The 18,490-nt window shown below is 37.5% G+C and overlaps 1 protein-coding gene across 1 annotated transcript; it reads left to right on the plus strand.

Annotated features, from left to right (window-relative positions):
- Positions 1-325: 325 nt before the first annotated feature.
- Positions 326-14,391, plus strand: LOC133293116 (probable prolyl 4-hydroxylase 9). Its single transcript, XM_061491652.1, has 8 exons — positions 326-613; positions 722-844; positions 1,433-1,590; positions 8,465-8,567; positions 9,683-9,778; positions 13,183-13,248; positions 13,352-13,471; positions 14,112-14,391. The coding sequence occupies exons 1-8, from the start codon at positions 482-484 to the stop codon at positions 14,193-14,195; spliced, it is 882 nt and encodes a 293-aa protein (XP_061347636.1). The 5' UTR covers positions 326-481; the 3' UTR covers positions 14,196-14,391.
- The last annotated feature ends 4,099 nt before the right edge of the window (positions 14,392-18,490 follow it).

The following is an 18,490-nucleotide window of genomic DNA, read 5'->3' on the forward strand; positions in this document are numbered from 1 at the left end:
ACTGTTATATTTATTTTTATCTTTATATGGTTATAATTCCCTATATTTAAAGTAAAAGCTTTAAATATGAGAAATCATAACCATACAAATGTGAAAATAAATATAAAATATTAAATTTAAGAAATCATAATCATACAAAAATAAAAATAAATATAACCGTTAAATTAAAATAATTAATCTAATAGTAAAATTAATTGATAATAATTTAGTAATAACATAACTTAGTTGTTACTTTGACAAAAATATATCCCTTATAAGTTTTCATCAAATGACCAGGCGCACATGACGCGGTGAACAATCCGGAAATCCATTATAAGAAAAAAAAGCCCCCGTTGTACTCAAAAAAAGAAAAAGAAAACTCCTGAGAGTGAGAGAAGACCAAACGCAACTTCATAAGCTGCTTCTTCAGACGAACTAAGAAGCAACGAGGTACTAAACAGTTACCATTGCTGGAAAAAAGAAAAAAGAAAACTCAATTCAAATGAAAGCCAAAACGGTGAAAGGAAATTGGAGCTTGAGGACGAACAAGCTCGGCTTCCCTTACGTCTTCATCATATGCATCTTCTTCTTCCTTGCTGGATTCTTCGGTTCTACTCTTTTATCTCACTCTCAGGTCTTCCTGCTATATCCTAATAATGTTTTTCCAGATTTTGAGCTTTTTTTCTTTGATTTTGTCTTTTGCTGGAAAATATAGAAGTAAACGATCGCTGATAATTCGCAGGACGATGGACATGGCTTGAGGCCGAGACCGAGGCTGCTTGAATCGACGAAGGAGGAAGCGGAGTACAATTTGTTGCCTGCGGGAGAGTTTGGTGATGATTCTATTACTTCGATTCCTTTTCAGGTGCGCGATTTTGTTTCTTCAAGCGCTCTCGAATCTGTTGCTGAAATGTTGTTGTGAATGATGCTAGCTTAGTTGAAATCGGAATTTCGTCGGTTGCTATTATCGCGGCATTTTTATCGATTCCTTGCCTGTTTAGATTTATGTTTCGAATATTGCAGTATTTCGCTGATTTTGTTGAATTTTCGTTAATATTTAAAATTAGTAATGCTAGCTTTTTTGAAACCAGAGTTTCATCGGTTGAGCTTATCGCTGTACGTTATTACAATATGTTTAAAATATTGCATTTTTTTTTTTTTTTTGGATACATATTGCAATATTTATTACATTACTTTGTAGAATCGTTGTTTTAGATGAATTTACGTTAGTTTTGACTTCTTAGACGTTAATGTGAAGAAGCGGAAATATGGAATTTGTAATTTGAATAAAGATCATTGGTATACATATGATTCTTATGGAGGATTGACTTCAATTAACTTTGGTAATTGATGGAGTGGTAGAAATATATTCTTGTTCTTCATTGTGTTCATATGAAATTAGTTCTTGTGCATTGACTTTCAAATAAATTTATCTTTTGGTTGCGTTCCTTAGGTTTTGAGCTGGAAACCTCGAGCTCTATATTTTCCAAATTTTGCAACTGCTGAACAATGTGAAAACATAATTGATGTGGCAAAGGCAGGCCTTAAGCCATCAAGCTTGGCATTACGCAAGGGAGAAACAGAGGAGAACACCAAGGGAATTAGAACAAGGTAGTGTGTATGAGTCTGTAAAATACTTAACTGTATGGTTTCGTTATAAACTGGACAAAGTAGAACAGTTAACTGTATGAATTTATCTCAAACTGGACAAAGTATAATGGTTAACTGTATGGAGTTGGCAATGTGGGTCAACTCATCTTGCACTGCCTCTAACATGTGAAGAATTGGGCGGGGCGGCGGGTTGACCTACCTTTTATAGATGGGTTGAGAACACCAACCACCCCGCTTTGAGACGGGTTGGCGGGTCAATTCACCTAAACAACAAAAAAACAAATTTTTAGATATAATTGTAATAAACATTTCAAAATTCAATTTATTTGTTATGTCCACTTCTGTATAATGTCTGCCACCAATTTGAAATAAAGAGACAACTCCTTTCCAGAAGACATTAAGAATATTGACTGAAATGCCTCCATCATTTTGCAGCAAGGACACCAATCTGAGACAGCTTTTCTATTGCACATTTGTTATTTTGATAGTATGTCCAACATTAGTAGGCTTATCAAGCATCAACTGTTTTTCATAATTTGGGTCTGAGTTTACCAATTCATAATGTACCTTGCATAGTTTTACAACAGCATCAATGAGACAATGACCATATGTGCATGATACAATAAATGTAAAAAAAAAGGCTAACCCGATAGGTCAACCTGACCCGACCCACACTTGGCACACTTTTACTCACCCTTTTGAGAGGCGGCTTGATGGGTCCAAAATTAACCCACCCCACCAAATTAGGCAAGTTAAGCTGGTTGACCTGACAAGTCAGATTCATTTTGCTATCTCTAGTTACTTTATCACAAACTGGACAAAGTAGAATGGTTAACTTTATTTGTTTATCACATACTAGACAAAAAGATTTGTAAACGTGTTCAAGTCAAAAGTTTCTAGAAAGAATTTGTTATTGGAATGACTAAGGTAGCAAACTTATATAAAATGCATAGTATCATTATAGGCTAACCAAGTTGAAAGATTATTGGCATGTCTAAAATTTATGATATATTTTGATTGCAATTTTGTTGAATCTGTTTGAGATTTTCAGCATCGCAGAAATTAAGGTGCAATCAATTTTATCCCTTAGTACTGGCTCATCTATTCCTTACCTGTAACCTGGACCATGAACTTTTTGATCAAGATATTAACATGCGATATTTTATATGCTTTTTGTATAGTGCAAGTGTAACATTAGAAACTGATTTGGCCTATGAGAGAATCGGTGGTTTTGGTTATGAGGACCTTCTACTAAAATCCTAGTCGGACATTGTTAGTTGAATTTCTAGAGGGGGATCAAAATTGCAGAGAAAGTCAGAGAGGAAGGGAGAGAGAGGTGAGAACAATTGATTGATTGGGAGAGACAGAAGAGAAACAGAGAATTATAGTAAAGGAAGTAATTTCTTCTTGTTTATTCCATTAAGCCTTTTGGCCCTTTATTACATGGATTTGGAATACTAAAAAAGTAAAGCCGATAAATGCTAATCCTAATTGATATCGATCATGAGTAATTGATATCGATCTAATCATTTTATAATTGCTAAATTAAATTTAAAAAAAAAACTAAAGCCAATAAATGCTAATGCTAATTGGTACTAACATGATAATCTAATCTTTTTATTAATGGAGGCTAATAAATGTTAATTAACACTAGGCGAAGACCTTAGTGCCTAACATTCCTTCCCTTATGGAGATGTGACTTGTCCTTGCTATTGCCCAAGTCTATCTAATGGAACCCCAAGAAAACAACACTGAACAACATCAACCTATCTCTATTAAATGATTGGAAATCCAGCAATTACAGTAAGTAGAAACAGTGAATACAAACTGATAACAGTGACACGAGGAACAGAGACATAACACTCTGAATACAGACTCAAACCAAAAACCAAAAAATCATTCCCCGTTAAACCCGACTAGCGAGTGTGGGGTGGAGGAAATCTTTGTACGCAGCCTTATCCTTACATAATTGCAAAGAGACTGTTTCCTGGATTCGAACCCATGACCTTTCAGTCATGAAGGAACAATTTTACCACTGCTCCGATTCGCCTCCTTTGAATACAGACTCAAACAACAACGGAAATTCAAGACAATAATTAAATGACAATGCAGAAATATAAACCAAAGGTCTCAACTCACCCTCAAAGCCAAAGACTTAGGCCTCAAGAGATCTCTAGAGATCCTTTCCTAATTCCCAATTCCCATTTCATAGAATACATGCATTCAGAAACCTCTCCCTAAATATCTATGGGATTTATGAATATTATGTCACACGATGAAGCTTGCATCATGCTACACTCACAATACAAGTGAGTCTTACCAATTTTTATAAAAAAAACAATAAACAAAAAACAAAAAAAATGATGCACAAATATCAATCTATCTGCAGGAAGGAACATTTGATTTCCTGTAACATGACCAAATGATTTCCCAATATCTATATATACTAATCCTAACTAATGATAACTAATGGGCTTGGATATTTATTGAAGGCCCATCAATACTCCCTCTTCCAAAACTCACCTTGTCCTCAAGGTGAAAAAAGAGGATAGGTGATGTGATAGAACTACCCCCAGCTTCCCATTGCTTGAAGCACCTAGACCACGTTGGCACCCTTAATTCCATTTTCTTTCCATTAATCTCACCCCTCAACTTCAACTAGTGGTTGGAAATGAGACTGACAATACCATGGATGCTCAATGGATGATTCTCGCCCTCCTCCATGCCCTCACCGTCACAGAACTGCTCTTCCCTTTCCAGCTACAGTTTGTTAGTACCCACCAATAAGACGTGGAAGTATTGGTTTTGGTAGATTTGGTGTGGTAAAAAACGAGTATTGCTCTGGAAGCATAAATTTCTGCATCATTCGAATTGCAATCCATCCCTTACTCTAGTAGCAATGAGGTTTTTCTTGACTAGCCTCACACCTCCATTGTTGGAGGTCTCCCCTTTTAGGTGTTGTCCCTCGTCAAGTTGGTTTCCAATGTTACAATCACCCCCTGTTTTGTTTAATTTTTCTGGGCCAAATATGTTGGGCCCATTTCGCAACTTACTGATCTTGAAGTCATTGGGCCCATTTCGCACCCCAGTAGCCATGAAGTTGGGTCTCAGGTCCTTGCTAATGTTGGTCCATTTCGTATCTCCATTCTGCCTACTGAACAAGTCGACCCAGAATCTAATACCTAGGGTATGGTGTCACATTTCCTTGCTGTTTTACTTCGTCCTTTCTTTTTTTCATTTTCATCTTCTTTCTTGTTTTCCTCTATTTTTTCTGCATCTTCTTCCTTTTTTCCTTCTTTCGTTTCTTTGAGCCTCCATGCTTGGGTTGTTGTACGATTCTGATCAGCAAATGATCTTCCCATATGTCCGCTTCCAACTGGGTTGCGCCGCCATCGTTCTTCCATCTCCTCCGGTGTCAGCTGCATGAAACGCGTGCCGCTCCGGTTACGGTCTGCTACATTATCTATGGACGTTCCTTGCATTGACCCCTGCCCTTGACCTCCTTCATTTGAGTCGTTTACCTGTGAATGGTCATTGGACCCATTCCCTCCTATGTGCATATTTTCGCTTGTTTGGGCATACTTTCCTGGGCCTAAAGAGTTGAGCCCACTTCGGTTATTCCTTTTTGTCAAATTGGACCTTGCATCTGCATTTACACCGGCCCATATCAAGAGGGTGGATTGCATATAGTGTCGATGCCCATTTGTCGATCCACTGCTCACAAACCCTTTGGATAGTCCGACCCGGTTGCTAATTGTTTCTCTTTCTTCAACCTTCTAACCTAACTTCTTCATACATCCCAAATTAGACCAGAGCCTCTCCTTTGCCCTAATCTCCTCCTTCCAATGTCTAAGCGGCTCCGACAACAACTCATTGTGTTCCCCGTATTCTACCATTGTATCCTCTTCTTTCTCTGGTTGTTCTCCATTTTCTATTTCTTCTTCTCCTGCTGCATCAGCTTCTTCTTCCTCTTTTTCATTTTCTCTTTCTCTTTCTTCGATTTCTTCTCTCTTTACTTTTTTTTCCTCTTCGATTTTTGCCTTTTCGTCTACACCTTTTTTTTCTTCTTTTTCCTCCCTTTTTTCTGGGTTGTTCGATACTTCAACCTCCTCTACCACACAGATCTCAGGTATATATCTCCCTATAAATGCTCTATCAAAGCTCCGCCAGCTTACATGGGAACTGAGCCCACTCCAAAGTTTGTACTGGTTGAGAGAACGACCTCTCAACCCCTTCACAACTTCATTCAGCATATCAGCTTCTTGAATTTGGTTTGCTTGTAAATGTTGTTCAAGACCGATCAACCATCCCCAATCTTTAATTCCATCTTCATCTCCATAAAATTCTGGAATCAACATCAACAACACCTTTAACCCAAGTTAATTGGGGTTGGTGGTAGATGAACCCAATGATAATAAGAGGAGATTAAACAAAAAAAGAAAGATAAAATAAATAAATAGATTAAATAAAAATAAAAATAAAAATTGGGGAATGAGAAAATAAGATAAAAGACAAGAAGGGGAAAGAAAGAGAGGGGGAGATTGAAGACAAAAAGGACTAAAAAGGGACCATCTGGAACATTGGAATAACAACAGTTTTTCTCCATTCCGTCCTAAGGCACACCGTCTGCCAATCTATATCTCACTCCATTAAGTCTTGTTTAACTACCTTTTCCCAGGTAAGTTTCGGTCTACCTCTACCTCTCTTTGTGTCAAGTTCTTGGTAACAAACCTTTGTTCTTACAGGAGCATCCGGGGCCGTCTCATTACGTGCCCAAACCACCTCAATCTATGTTCCCTCATCTTTTCAGTTATCGGTACTACTTCTATCTTTCGTCGAATATCTTCATTTCTTATCTTATTCATCCTCGTATAACCACACATCCACCTTAACATCCTCATTTCTGCTACTCTCATTTTATGCTCGTGTTGCCTATGTGCTAGCTAATATTTAGCTCCATATAACATTGCAGGCCGTATTGCTGCTCTATAGAATTTTCCTTTTAGCTTAAGGAGAATTTTGCGGTCACACAAAAACTCAGATGCACTCCGTCATTTCATCCATGCTGCTCTGATTCTATGATTTACATCCTCATCAATCTTATCACCTTTTTGCAAAATTGATCCCAGGTATCTACAAGTGTTTTTCTTGGGTACCTCTTGACCAAGTAGATGCATGGGGTCTTGATCTCCATCTTTTACCAGAGAAAACTCATACTTCATATGCTCAGTCATGCTCTGGCTTAACGTGAAACCTTTAGACTCCAAAGTGCTTCTCCATAATTCAAGTTTCTTATTAACACCGTCTTTGGTCTCATCAATAAGCACAATATCATCTGCAAAAAGCATACACCACGACACTTCCTCTTGAATTTCTTTTGTTAGTTCATCCATTACTAAGGCAAAGAGATAAGGACTCAGAGTTGAACCTTGGTGTACATCTACTGTAATAGGAAAATAACTTGATGTTCCATTACAAGTTTTTACACATGTAGTAGTCCCATCATACACATCCTTGACTGCATTTACATAAAATTCTAGAATCAATTTTTTTTTTATAGATCTAGATCAACACTCCAAGAATCTAAAGCTTTGATACTAAATTGATGGAACCCCAAGAAAACAACACTGAATAACATCAACCTATCTCTATTAAATGATCTGAAATCCAGCAATTACAGTAAGTAGAAGTAATGAATACAAACTGATAACAATGACACGAGGAACGGAGCCACAACACTCTGAATACAGACTCAAACAACAACAGAAATTCAAGACAGTAATTAAATGACAATGCAGAAATATAAACCAAAGGTCTCAACTCACCCTCAAAGCCAAAGACCTAGGCCTCAAGAGATCCCTAGAGATCCTTTCCTAATTCCCAATTCCCATTTCACAGAATAAATGCATAAAGAAACCTCTCCCTAAATATCTATATATACTAATCCTAACTAATGATAACTAATGGGCTTGGATATTTATTGAAGGCCCATCATTATCTAACCAGATCCATTTTACCCATTCACAGGCCACCTCTTGACTTGAGGAGCTGTGTGACAATGGATTGGGAGGTGGCAAGGGTTGTTCTCAAAGGCAGCTTGGTTATCGAGGATGGAGTAGGTCTGAGATAGCTTAGTAAGGAGGGTGTTGGGATCCTCATACTCTGAGAGACCAAAGCGGCAGCGGATGGCTCAGACAAATATCTCCCAGCTAGGAAGCAGGTAGTCAATCACCAGACCTAATTGAGAACGAGTTGTTGGCAGGTGGAGGTAGGAGTTGATGAAATGAAAGCACTAAAATGTTAAGTGAATTTCTATAGGGGGAGCAAAATTGCAGAAAATGTCATGGAGGAAGGGAGGGAGAAGCATGAAAGATTGATTGAAAATGAGTTGTTGGCATGGTGGAGGCCATGAAGGCACCAAAATGTTAAGCGAATTTCTAGAGGGGGAGCAGAACTTCAGAGGAAGTTAGAAAGGAAGGGAATGAGAGGCGAGAATGATTGATTTAATGGAAGGGAGAGAGAAGAGAATCGAAAAATTATATAGGAAAGGAAGTAATTTCTTCTTGTTTATTCATTCGGCCATTTGGCCTTTAATAACAAGGATTTGAAAATAATGAAAAGGTAAAGCCAATACATACTAATCCTAATTGATATCAATCTAATCATTTTGTTAATGCTTATTGTAATGTTAAAACAAGGTAGAGCCAATAAATGCTAATGCTAATTGATACTAACATTAATCTTTTTATTAGTGGACATTAATATATGCTAATTGACAGTTTGACACTATGCGAAGACCTTGGGGCCTAACAGATATTATGTCACACAGTGCTTAATTTCCTCATAACATTGTATTTTCTCTTTATGTAAACAGCTCTGGAGTGTTTGTTAGTGCTTCTGAGGACAAAAACGGGATTTTAGATGTCATTGAGGAGAAAATTGCTAGAGCATCGATGATTCCCAGGACTCATGGAGAGGTAAATCCCTATTAGCTTAATCCCTCTATCTGACATAAGAGGTATTTCGGAAAACCATGTCTAACTGATATACTGAAAATATTTGTCTCATGTTTTATTGCTGTATTAACTGATTGTTTGAATTTCTATATATGATAAAAACTGTTAGAATATTGTTTTTCTTTTTGTAGCAAAATTGGCATATGCCCACTACTTAGGCAATGTAAATTTACCTACTCTGGGGGAAGAGAAAAGGTTTTTTTTCGCGCAAGGGAAAAGGTTCTTTGATAGGTGCAAGCTTGTACCTATACTGCTATACATAACCTTAAACATCAGTTCTCATGACCGAGAATATCTGTCTATTGATGGGAACGGTGCAATTTTTGTTGATGCAATACAAATTTAACACATTAGTGAGGATTGGCTAATTGATATTCATAGAATCACTTTGTAAATTTATAATATTTGAAATGCTAAATTTTTCTTCATGGTTGGTGAGAAATTTTGGTGTCTATGATGCTTAATGTCAATGTGGTTTGTCAGAATTTTCACATTTTATACATACAGATCTTCAACGGTTCACCTGTGACTGTGAAGCATGTGTTTCCACTGACATAAGATTGTGCCTTTTTAATATTTGTGTGACCCAGCAGAGTAATAGTCCTCATGATGCTGGTGAATCCAGACTAAGTTTTGTAGGCTGTCTTCCATATTTTCAGGACCGCAACTACCAATGACATTGCTATCGTAGAAAATGATGCCAAGAAGATAATATCACCTAATATATATATATATATATATATATATATATATATTTTAAATTCATAATCTTCAAGTTTTCTTTCAAAAAGTGCAATTTAAACTTAAACTTCTGTCTACGCTAAAAGTATTGTTTGGAGCTGTTGTTTTCATCTTTAATTAACCGTAATGATATATTTTTTAACAGAAGAAAGTGGAAAACAAGTCTAAACACATTTAAGACCAATGTTTTGTACGCCTAAACTATTGAATATGTTAGGTTCCCTTCCTAGCTTTATGTTATCTGCAACTAAGGTGCTTTATGATTTTGTTGAATTTGTAAACCTCTCTCATTTTCAGGGTGATTTTAAACTGTCTGAAGAATCACCATGTTTCAGGCATTTAATATACTACGCTATGAGGTTGGGCAAAGATATAATTCTCATTATGATGCATTCAATCCTACTGAATATGGCCCACAAAAGAGCCAAAGGGTACGTCTGAACTAAAACTCATACATTCTGATTTGCAAGTCATTTTAGTGAAGAAATTTGTGGTTAGTTGTAACAAAGATGGAGTGATCATGTCTATTGTCTAGCATTGAATGCTTGTCATTTTCCAAGATTGATATTCATCTAAAGGTTACTTGGTGCGGTTTGGATAAAGTGGAATAGATGTTGGTGAGTGAAGGAGAGAATTTTTTTAATTATACTTAACTGTGTAGAATTTTGTTGCAGATGATCTAAATCTGTATCATTATATTGTAGGGGGTGTTATCTTGTGGGTTTGGGTCCAATTATAGTTTATATGGATCTATTTAAAATTGTGAAGTTACTATGTGTGTAATGATTGATGTGCTAGCATAAGGAACTTTGCAATCTCAAAAGATTAAAGACTAATGAACTTTTTAGCGTGCGTACTTGAAATGTGCGTAATACTGCCCGAATTCATATTGAATTGCTTGTACTTTTACCAATATCATATTTTATATTTCTTAGTACATTGCTTTCTATACATTTTTAGCTCTTGATCCTGTGCAGTTTGCCTGTTTTAGAATAAATATTCATTTTAGTTCTGAACTGTTAGTAAGGCAAGAGAGTCATGTATGTAACCACAAGGGGTATGGTGACCACTATAAGGGTATCCTTAACAGTAATGGTATGGACCAAGGTTATGTAAGGAGGTCCCAGGTGCAATGTATATCAATGGGGGTGGTGTTTGAATGGCTACAATGGTGCTCCAAGTTGACAGAGTAATGACTCGTGAAATAGTGATCTTGTGTGTGTTCATGTGGAGAAGAAGGGGGGTATTTATAGGTTCCAATCCGGTAGGGGAATGAGCCAAGTCAACTATTATGGGGAAGAGCCAAGGTAGCCTGTGCCTTGCTGGGGCAAGGCATATAGTAGCTGTTGTCAGCACTTCAGCAACTGCTCTGGCATTTTGGGCGTCTGTGCAGACAAAGAGGAAGGGAGGGTATCCCGAGTAAGACATACTGATGTCTTACGTTGGGGGAACTTGCTGAATGGGTGTTGACATGGCAGCACTTGTCGAGGCTGCTCTGATGTTGTAGGGTTGGAGCTGCAGCGGTATTATGGGCCCTTTGACGCTGGGCCAGCCATAATTAGCCAATCAATTAGGCTAACTAGAACAAGTTCCATATCTGGTTGGTCCTCCAATTATGCATAAATCAAAGTGTTCCTTCAATGTCATTTTTTGCTATTAAAGTGCCGTCAAATTGGTCCTCAAAAGGATGAAATTGATGGCATTAATTGTCATTGAATAACCAATTTGATTCGGGGAAATATCATGACCAATTTGTTGTCGTCACCTATAAATAAAGGACCAATGTGATGTTGAATATACTTTTTAGACCAAAATGAATATTTACTCTCAATTTTAGGTAACTAGTCTTATAAATGTTTTGGTTTTACTTAATTATTATACTATAACAATTTTTGGCATAATGATCGGCGTTATTGCCATGTTTTCCGGAGATTACAAGTTTGATTCATGCAATCAGTTTCTTGCAAATGCATGGTAATACTGACCTTTTCCTGGACCCTATGTATAGCCTGAACTTTATAGCAACTAGGCTGCCCTTACAGAAGGGAAGTTTTAGCACAGTTTTTGGTGTTGTCGCCATGTGACTTGGGGGTCATTTGTCGATTCATGTAATCAATCTCTTGCAAGTGCAAGATAAGGTTGTTTACTGTCAACCCACATAATGAGTCTTGTTGGGGTGGTTCCTTCCTTTAATGCTGGCATGCTCCTCATTAATGGATGCAGGGCTCAATGGCTGCTCAACCACCTCAATGAAAGCTGCCCATTAATCATTAAAGAAGATTCTGGAAGAAGGTGGAGGGTTTCCCTCACCTTATATAAACACTTGATGACATTTGTAATAGGCTAGAGATTTTGGTTCTTAGCTAAGACATTTTTGTGAGTACCTCTAGAGAGAAGTTTGAATAGTGACCTCTTTAGGTGGTGTTTGGTTGAGGGGGTTTTCAAACTTTCCTATGCAAATGAAGGAAGGAATCCAGAAATCACTTGTTTGGTTGAACAGATTCAGTCTAAATACCCAGCTATCCTGTTTGCGTTGCATTTTCAATTTGCTGGTCGAATGATAGGTTTCGTCACTGTTGAGAAAGAATAGTTGGAGGTGGTTTTTATGTGAAAACTGGCTAAATCACTGTGTAGACAAATTCTTGGAGACCATTATACCCTCTCAAAAAAGGATATTATTTTCTTGTGTGGTCAGCAGCTGGCGTGAGTAGACCATTGCATTTCTTCTTGCAGACCATTATATGTCGGACTTGAGTGTCACTTGATCTTCAATTTAGAAGTTTAGCTAACTACTCTGCGAGTGAGTGCACACCAGCTGTTCGGTGTTTTGCTTCTGTGAGCATTCTTCATATTTTGAGTTGCATAATTATCTTGAAAACGCGGGCATCTACTTCTTGTTATTGCTTCTGTATGGTCTCGTCAGGTTCAACTTCCAGCTGCGTGGACTGGCCCTCGTGCTCAATCACCACTTTATACGACCTCACTATGAGTGATGATGGGCGTGAACCAAGGCGTGCCCGAGCGTTGAACTGAGAAGCAGAAGCAGAAGCAAAGGATTCTTTGGTGTTGGGGTGGTGCTTTTGTTTAAAAACAGAGATATTTTCGTAATTGCTACTTATTTCTCCATTTATATTTTACCTCAAACCAAACATAGACTTTATAAATCTTACCTAATTTGCCCGGTAAAATTTTTTCTAACCAAACAACTTTTTTTACATTTTCCTACCAAACTCACTTTCCAACCATTTCCCTATCAATTACATTTCCCTAGTTTTCAAAAAATTTCTCCTCAACCAAACGCCCCCTTAGAGAAGTTTGAGAATACCACCATCCTTGGTGAAGTTTTGAGTGTACCTCTAGTGTAACTAGGGAAGCTTGAATCTTTGTGATCTTTCTTTTCATAGTGAAAGATTTTCTGGACTAGTGTCCTGTGATTTTTACTTCTCTGCATTGGAGAAGGTTTTCCACGTTAAAAAGATTGTTGTGTTTCCTGTCTGTTTCTCCTTCACTGCATTTTTTCATTTTACTGCGTGTTGGTCGACCTGGTGACTACAGGCCGATTTCTGAGTGCTAAGCTGTGAGCTTCGAGTTTGACGTGCCGACCTGTGAATTGCTTCCGCGTTAATTTTGAGGGACCACGTCCCAACAAGTCTGACCCTTCCCTGGACTTGCGGATTGTAGGAGCTATATAAAACATGTTGTCCTTAAAATAAAACTTTCAATCGAAAGTATCTCAATAGCATTTTGATCATAAATAGTTTTGAACACACAATAACCTATTCCAAACACATTCAATGAGTTCATTTCTTAACTTTGGTTTGGGTTTACCGTGCAGATAGCTTCATTTTTGCTGTATTTAACCGATGTTCAGGAAGGTGGGGAGACCATGTTTCCGTTTGAGGTAAAACCAAGTTTGGCATATTATCTTGTTTCATAATTGATCCCCGCATCCCAAAAACAAGAAAGAAGAATTACTAGGTACTTAGCACATTATTATTCTGCAGAATGGCGCGAACATGGATGGTAGCTACGGGTATGAGGCCTGCATTGGCTTAAGAGTAAGGCCTCGCCAGGGTGATGGACTTCTATTTTATTCTTTGCTCCCTAATGGTACAATTGATCCGGTTAGTATTGTTCTCATCATCATTGTTATTATCATTTTTAACTTGTTTGGTTATCGTCTGGGTAAAGGCTGAATTAACAACCCCAAAATATGAAGATTGGGATCTCGTCCCTCAATGCAGAAATTCTAATTCTTCTACTTTTATTCACTTTGATTTGAAACTACGTAATGTATGCTTCTTAGCTGCTGTTGCATTTCCGACCATTGAATTTATCAAACACTATGCTTGAAGATAAAAAGTCTAGTGTCCCAGTCACTCCACCACCACCATTGAATTACCTAAGAGCATCCAACAGTATCATATGGTTAAAGTAAAACTATCCACTGAATAGGTACTAAGCCATTGGAGTACTGTAGAATTAAAAAAAAAAAATTACATTTATATATTAACCTCCTAAATCGGTACATAAAAAAAATGGTTTCAAACTGTTTGGTGTATGTTGAAATTTACAGTTTTTTTTTTTGGGTGCAAGACAAGTTAATGTAAACAATTAGACAGTACGTACTAACAAGGTATTCTAGATGAGCTGTGCAGAGTCGAGTGATTATAACTTTGTGTCAGTTCCTTATTTAGTTGATAGACTTGTGCTAGTGCAAATTGAACTCTGGTTGTTTGACTTGTCCTGTGGATTGTTTGGCAGACCTCACTCCATGGGAGCTGCCCCGTGATCAAAGGGGAGAAGTGGGTGGCTACAAAGTGGTTAAGGGATCAAGAACAGAAATGATTAGATAATTGGGACCTGCAATCGAGATTCAAATTCTTGCATCGATCGTAGTAGTTATGTCTTTTTTGTAATAAGGTCATTATCTGCCGCCCGGTTTGATTTTTATGGTCAGATGAATTATCAAGGGAAAATTTTTATCAGATGCTAAAATTGTATAACAAGACTGCAAATTTTGTTAGTACGGATGCACCACTAGCTGGCTATCAAATTGAGTGGCCTCATTGCCCTCTACTTTTCATTTCCTCTCGTGATTCCCGATCTGAATTTATATTTTTTTTGGTGGGGCTAGGTCGCTGATATTTAACTATACAGTACTACAATATTACGTACGATAAAGTGGGTTCAGAATTAAAACTATTTTATTTGGTCAAAGAAATAGATGATAGAGGTTTTAGTAAAAGAAACAACACAGTCAATGGATTTGGTCAATCGACTAACAGAAATTAAATTAAAAGGAGAATCGGGAAGATATAGAATATGATCCAGAGATAAATTAGGTAAAAGAAGAACCGTGTCAATCCTCCTTGATTGGACCAGAGACCCATTGACCATAGTAATAGTGGGAAAAGAACCAATAGTACAAAGGGAAGTAAATAAGGACTTATTACCATAAATGTGATCAGAAGCCCCAGAATCTAGAGTTCAAAGGCTAATAGAGTGCAACTGAGATATGCCAGCAAAAGAATTATCAGAATTACCAGTGGGAGCAATGGATGCAGTAGGACCTGATGTTTGCTTCTCAGACCACCAAGTCACAAATTTGTTCAGAAGAGCAGTTGGAGGTTGTGCACTGGAAGGTAACTTTGGAGCAGAGGTACTAGAGAAAGCATGAGCAACATGAGCATTCCGAGAAGGTGGAGGTGGCCTTCCATGAAGCTTCCAACAGCGGTCAACAGTATGATTGGTCTGATGACAATGAGTGCATAACAGCTTTCCTTTAGAGAATCGACGTCCACGTCCATACCCTTGAGCAGCAAGAGCGGAAGAGTCAACAGAATCTTCTCTACGTCCACGACCATACCCTTGAGCAGCAAAAGCAGAAGAGTCAACAGAATTCAATGGGGTTATAGGCATCATAGGAGGTGCTGATGACGTAGAGGGCTTAGAGGGAATTCTAAGCAAGGTAGACATCACGGAATCCAGTGTAGGAACTGTAGCAGATCCCAAAATTTGATCCCGATTGGCAGACAAATGGTCAGGCAAACCATATAAAATGAACAGCATAAACAGTGTATTACGTTGTTCCTGTTCCTTAGTAACATCACGAGTGAGAGGCAGAAGTTCATTAAGATCATGAAGTAGACTCTGAGCTTTCCCCAAATGTTCAGTCATAGGACAATTGAAGTCCCGAGGAGCAAAGGTAGTCATCAATTTCTGACACACACCATAGAGTCTCTGGGTATCATTGGTGTACAGTGCTTTTGCCTGACTGCAAATAGCTTCACAAGTAACAGCAGGTCGAAAAATCTGCTTGATAGACGGATGAATAGTAGCTTTAATGAGACTACACAACTGAGCATCAATCATCTTCCACCGTGTGCGCTCCTTTTCCGCCACAGATTCAGCCTTAGTGGTGAGATGAGATGTATAATTATGCCCATCCAACCAAAGTTGCAGATCGGAAGACCAAGTGTCATAGTTGGACCCATCCAATTTATCCACACTCAACGGAGCAAGGATATAATTGGAAAAAATAGTAGACTCTGACTTTTGTCCAGCCGGAGTCCCAGAACCAGGAACATTGGAGACAGGAGGGTCCATAATCAAAAAGAAATCAGAAAGAACAGATCACAGAACTAACCGGTAGAAGAGGGATTTGTGCGTCAACGCAAAAAGATGTCGAAACAGAAAAACAAGACCGGATCCAGAATCGTCTCAGCAAGACGAAAAAATCGCAACCAGCTGCGGCCGGAACGGAGGCTCCACGCGCCTCCATGCGCCGTCTGTTGGAGGAGGGTGCTGAAACTTGCATGCGCGCGTGAGAGCGCGTGGGTGGTCTTCTGAGGGAGCGGCCGGTGCCGGTGTGACCGCGTTGTCAAGACGATCACTGCGGTAGGCTGCGTGCCTGAAAATTCCACTGGACGGTGGTGGTTGACGGTACAGAAGCGTGAAGCGGAAGAAAATCGTTCGGAAACTGACAACGAGAGAGTTCCGGGAATTTTTTTTTGTAAAATACGATGAACAGTGGGTTCACCGGAAAAAAAAATTCAAACGTTCCTTAGTCTCTTGATACCATGTTAAATAACGAGAGAGAAGAGAGGAATATTTGAAATAATACTGTGTGTATTGACTGATGAAGGCTGTACAATATATAAACAGACTAGTGGACTAAGCCCAAACCTAATGTAATCTGACCTAATACAAAATAAGAAAACCCTAATTACAATATATTTCTAATAGACACTTTACTTGATGTTCCCTCACTGAATCTTTACATTAACTAGATCTTAATTTATTTATTTTTTGATACACAACTAGACGTTAATTTATTACTTAGCTCATGGGTTAATTATATATGGATGCTAACCGCTGTCCCTTGTTCCTATGGTCGCGATAATATAATCTCTCTCCATTGATAATATTATTTAACGACCCTAATCAGTGCAACTCATTGACAAATGCCTTATTATGACTTGACATAAATAATCCCAGAAATTTGCTTCGCAAACCTTAGCAATTTTTAGTGACATGTAATGCGAAGAATGCAACCAATTTTACAATGCAATCATTAATCAAATTTGGACTAATTGCCTTTGTCATACGACTTCGCCTCCGGTACATATTAGATTTTTTTTTTTTTTTGATATCAAGTACATATTAGATTTTTAATTGCCACTTTCTTTGCTTCTCAAAATTATAAAATCATCATCATTTTGTTCTTCTCACGAAACTTTTCATTGCTTTGATGGAAAATTGAACCAGGCATTTCTCTTGTAGAATCTGCCAACTCATTTCCACAAGTATATATATAAGAAATCATCATACTATGTGAGTGTGACATGCACATCTCAATCCAATAAAACTTGTGATTGAAACTAAAATAAAACAGTATCAACCGACACGGCAAATTACATACGGAAGATTACAAGAAGATCCATTGGTTAATGATCATGAACACAGAGACTGAAAATTTATCAGGAAATTCAAGGGAGTGATGAGTAATTAAGTCTCATATTGATTAAGAATAAACTAAGAATTGTATAAATGAAAAAACCTATAAGTCCAATATTATCCAAATGGTGTTAAAATCATTGAGAGAGAATAATCCGTGTTAGAAAAATTACTTCAATAATATTCCAGTTTTATGAAATACACGCAAGAAATTGATACATGCAATAAACAAAGTTAAAGCATATTATACTAAAATATATGAATGTAACAAGGAAAAATTCGAGCCCATTGTTATACATTGTGTCTTTAAGACAATTTTGTCATCTCTATGGTACCCAAGATTCATGTACAATTATCTCCCTGGATAGAATGGATTATCTCTATTCTTGTGATGACACTACCACGTTGAACCGCCTCATCGAACTCAACCTATGTCAGACGAATCGCACTAGAGTTGAGGGATGCAAATGCAAATGCAATGTGGAAAAAAAATTCTCTTAAGTTTCGATTCTCTATTTATTTATAGAAAATATAAGGTCACGATTCAAAAAGTACATATTCGACAACGAAACAACACATTCATTCAACAAGAAAGGACACGCTCATTTGACAATAAAAAGACACACATTTTTTTATATCAAACTTCTTATTCATAAACATAACTAATTCAAAATTAATTCCAACATTCAATGCTAAAGATTTTGGATAAAGACATAATATCAAGTCCATTTATTATGGTTTGAGCTTCCTACTTAATCCATTGATGAAGCTCTTCTATGTTTTGGGCCTCCTTTGATGACCTAACAAGTGGTATGGTTTGGTTGAGTATAGGGTCTTGATCACCCTTGGTTGATAATCTCATTAATAGTTAAAGAAGCTTGAACGAGTGCGCTATCTATAAAAAAACTTTTGCTAAGTGTGCCACATGGGGATTAGCATTTTTCACATACGTTAGCCAAGTGACACATTTTTCCTCCCCTATTCTAGTAATTAAATTGTTCTTGTAACTTCCACAACTAAGATTTCAACGTCACCATCAATTCATCATTTCAAATTTGTATACTAGAGGAAAAAGAGTCCATGGAAGGATCCACGTCCACGTTAATGGGATAATCTTTACTAATGATGTTATTTTGAAAGACATGAATATATGTTATTGTTTCAATTCAGAAAAATAATAATAT

The sequence above is a fragment of the Gastrolobium bilobum genome, unplaced genomic scaffold (assembly GCF_033153095.1).
Source record: "Gastrolobium bilobum isolate Gb01-03AN ecotype WA unplaced genomic scaffold, APGP_CSIRO_Gbil_v1 utg16185, whole genome shotgun sequence".
Classification (NCBI taxonomy): Eukaryota; Viridiplantae; Streptophyta; class Magnoliopsida; order Fabales; family Fabaceae; genus Gastrolobium; species Gastrolobium bilobum.

What these genes read in the sequence shown, in the direction of transcription:
- LOC133293116 (XM_061491652.1), top strand. Translation starts at nt 482, where the DNA reads ATGAAAGCCAAAACGGTGAAAGGAAATTGGAGCTTGAGGACGAACAAG. An exon ending in ACCAAGGGAATTAGAACAAG is followed by an intron (nt 1,591 to 8,464) that starts GTAGTGTGTATG and finishes TTATGTAAACAG; the next exon opens with CTCTGGAGTGTTTGTTAGTG. An exon ending in GCCCACAAAAGAGCCAAAGG is followed by an intron (nt 9,779 to 13,182) that starts GTACGTCTGAAC and finishes TTTACCGTGCAG; the next exon opens with ATAGCTTCATTTTTGCTGTA.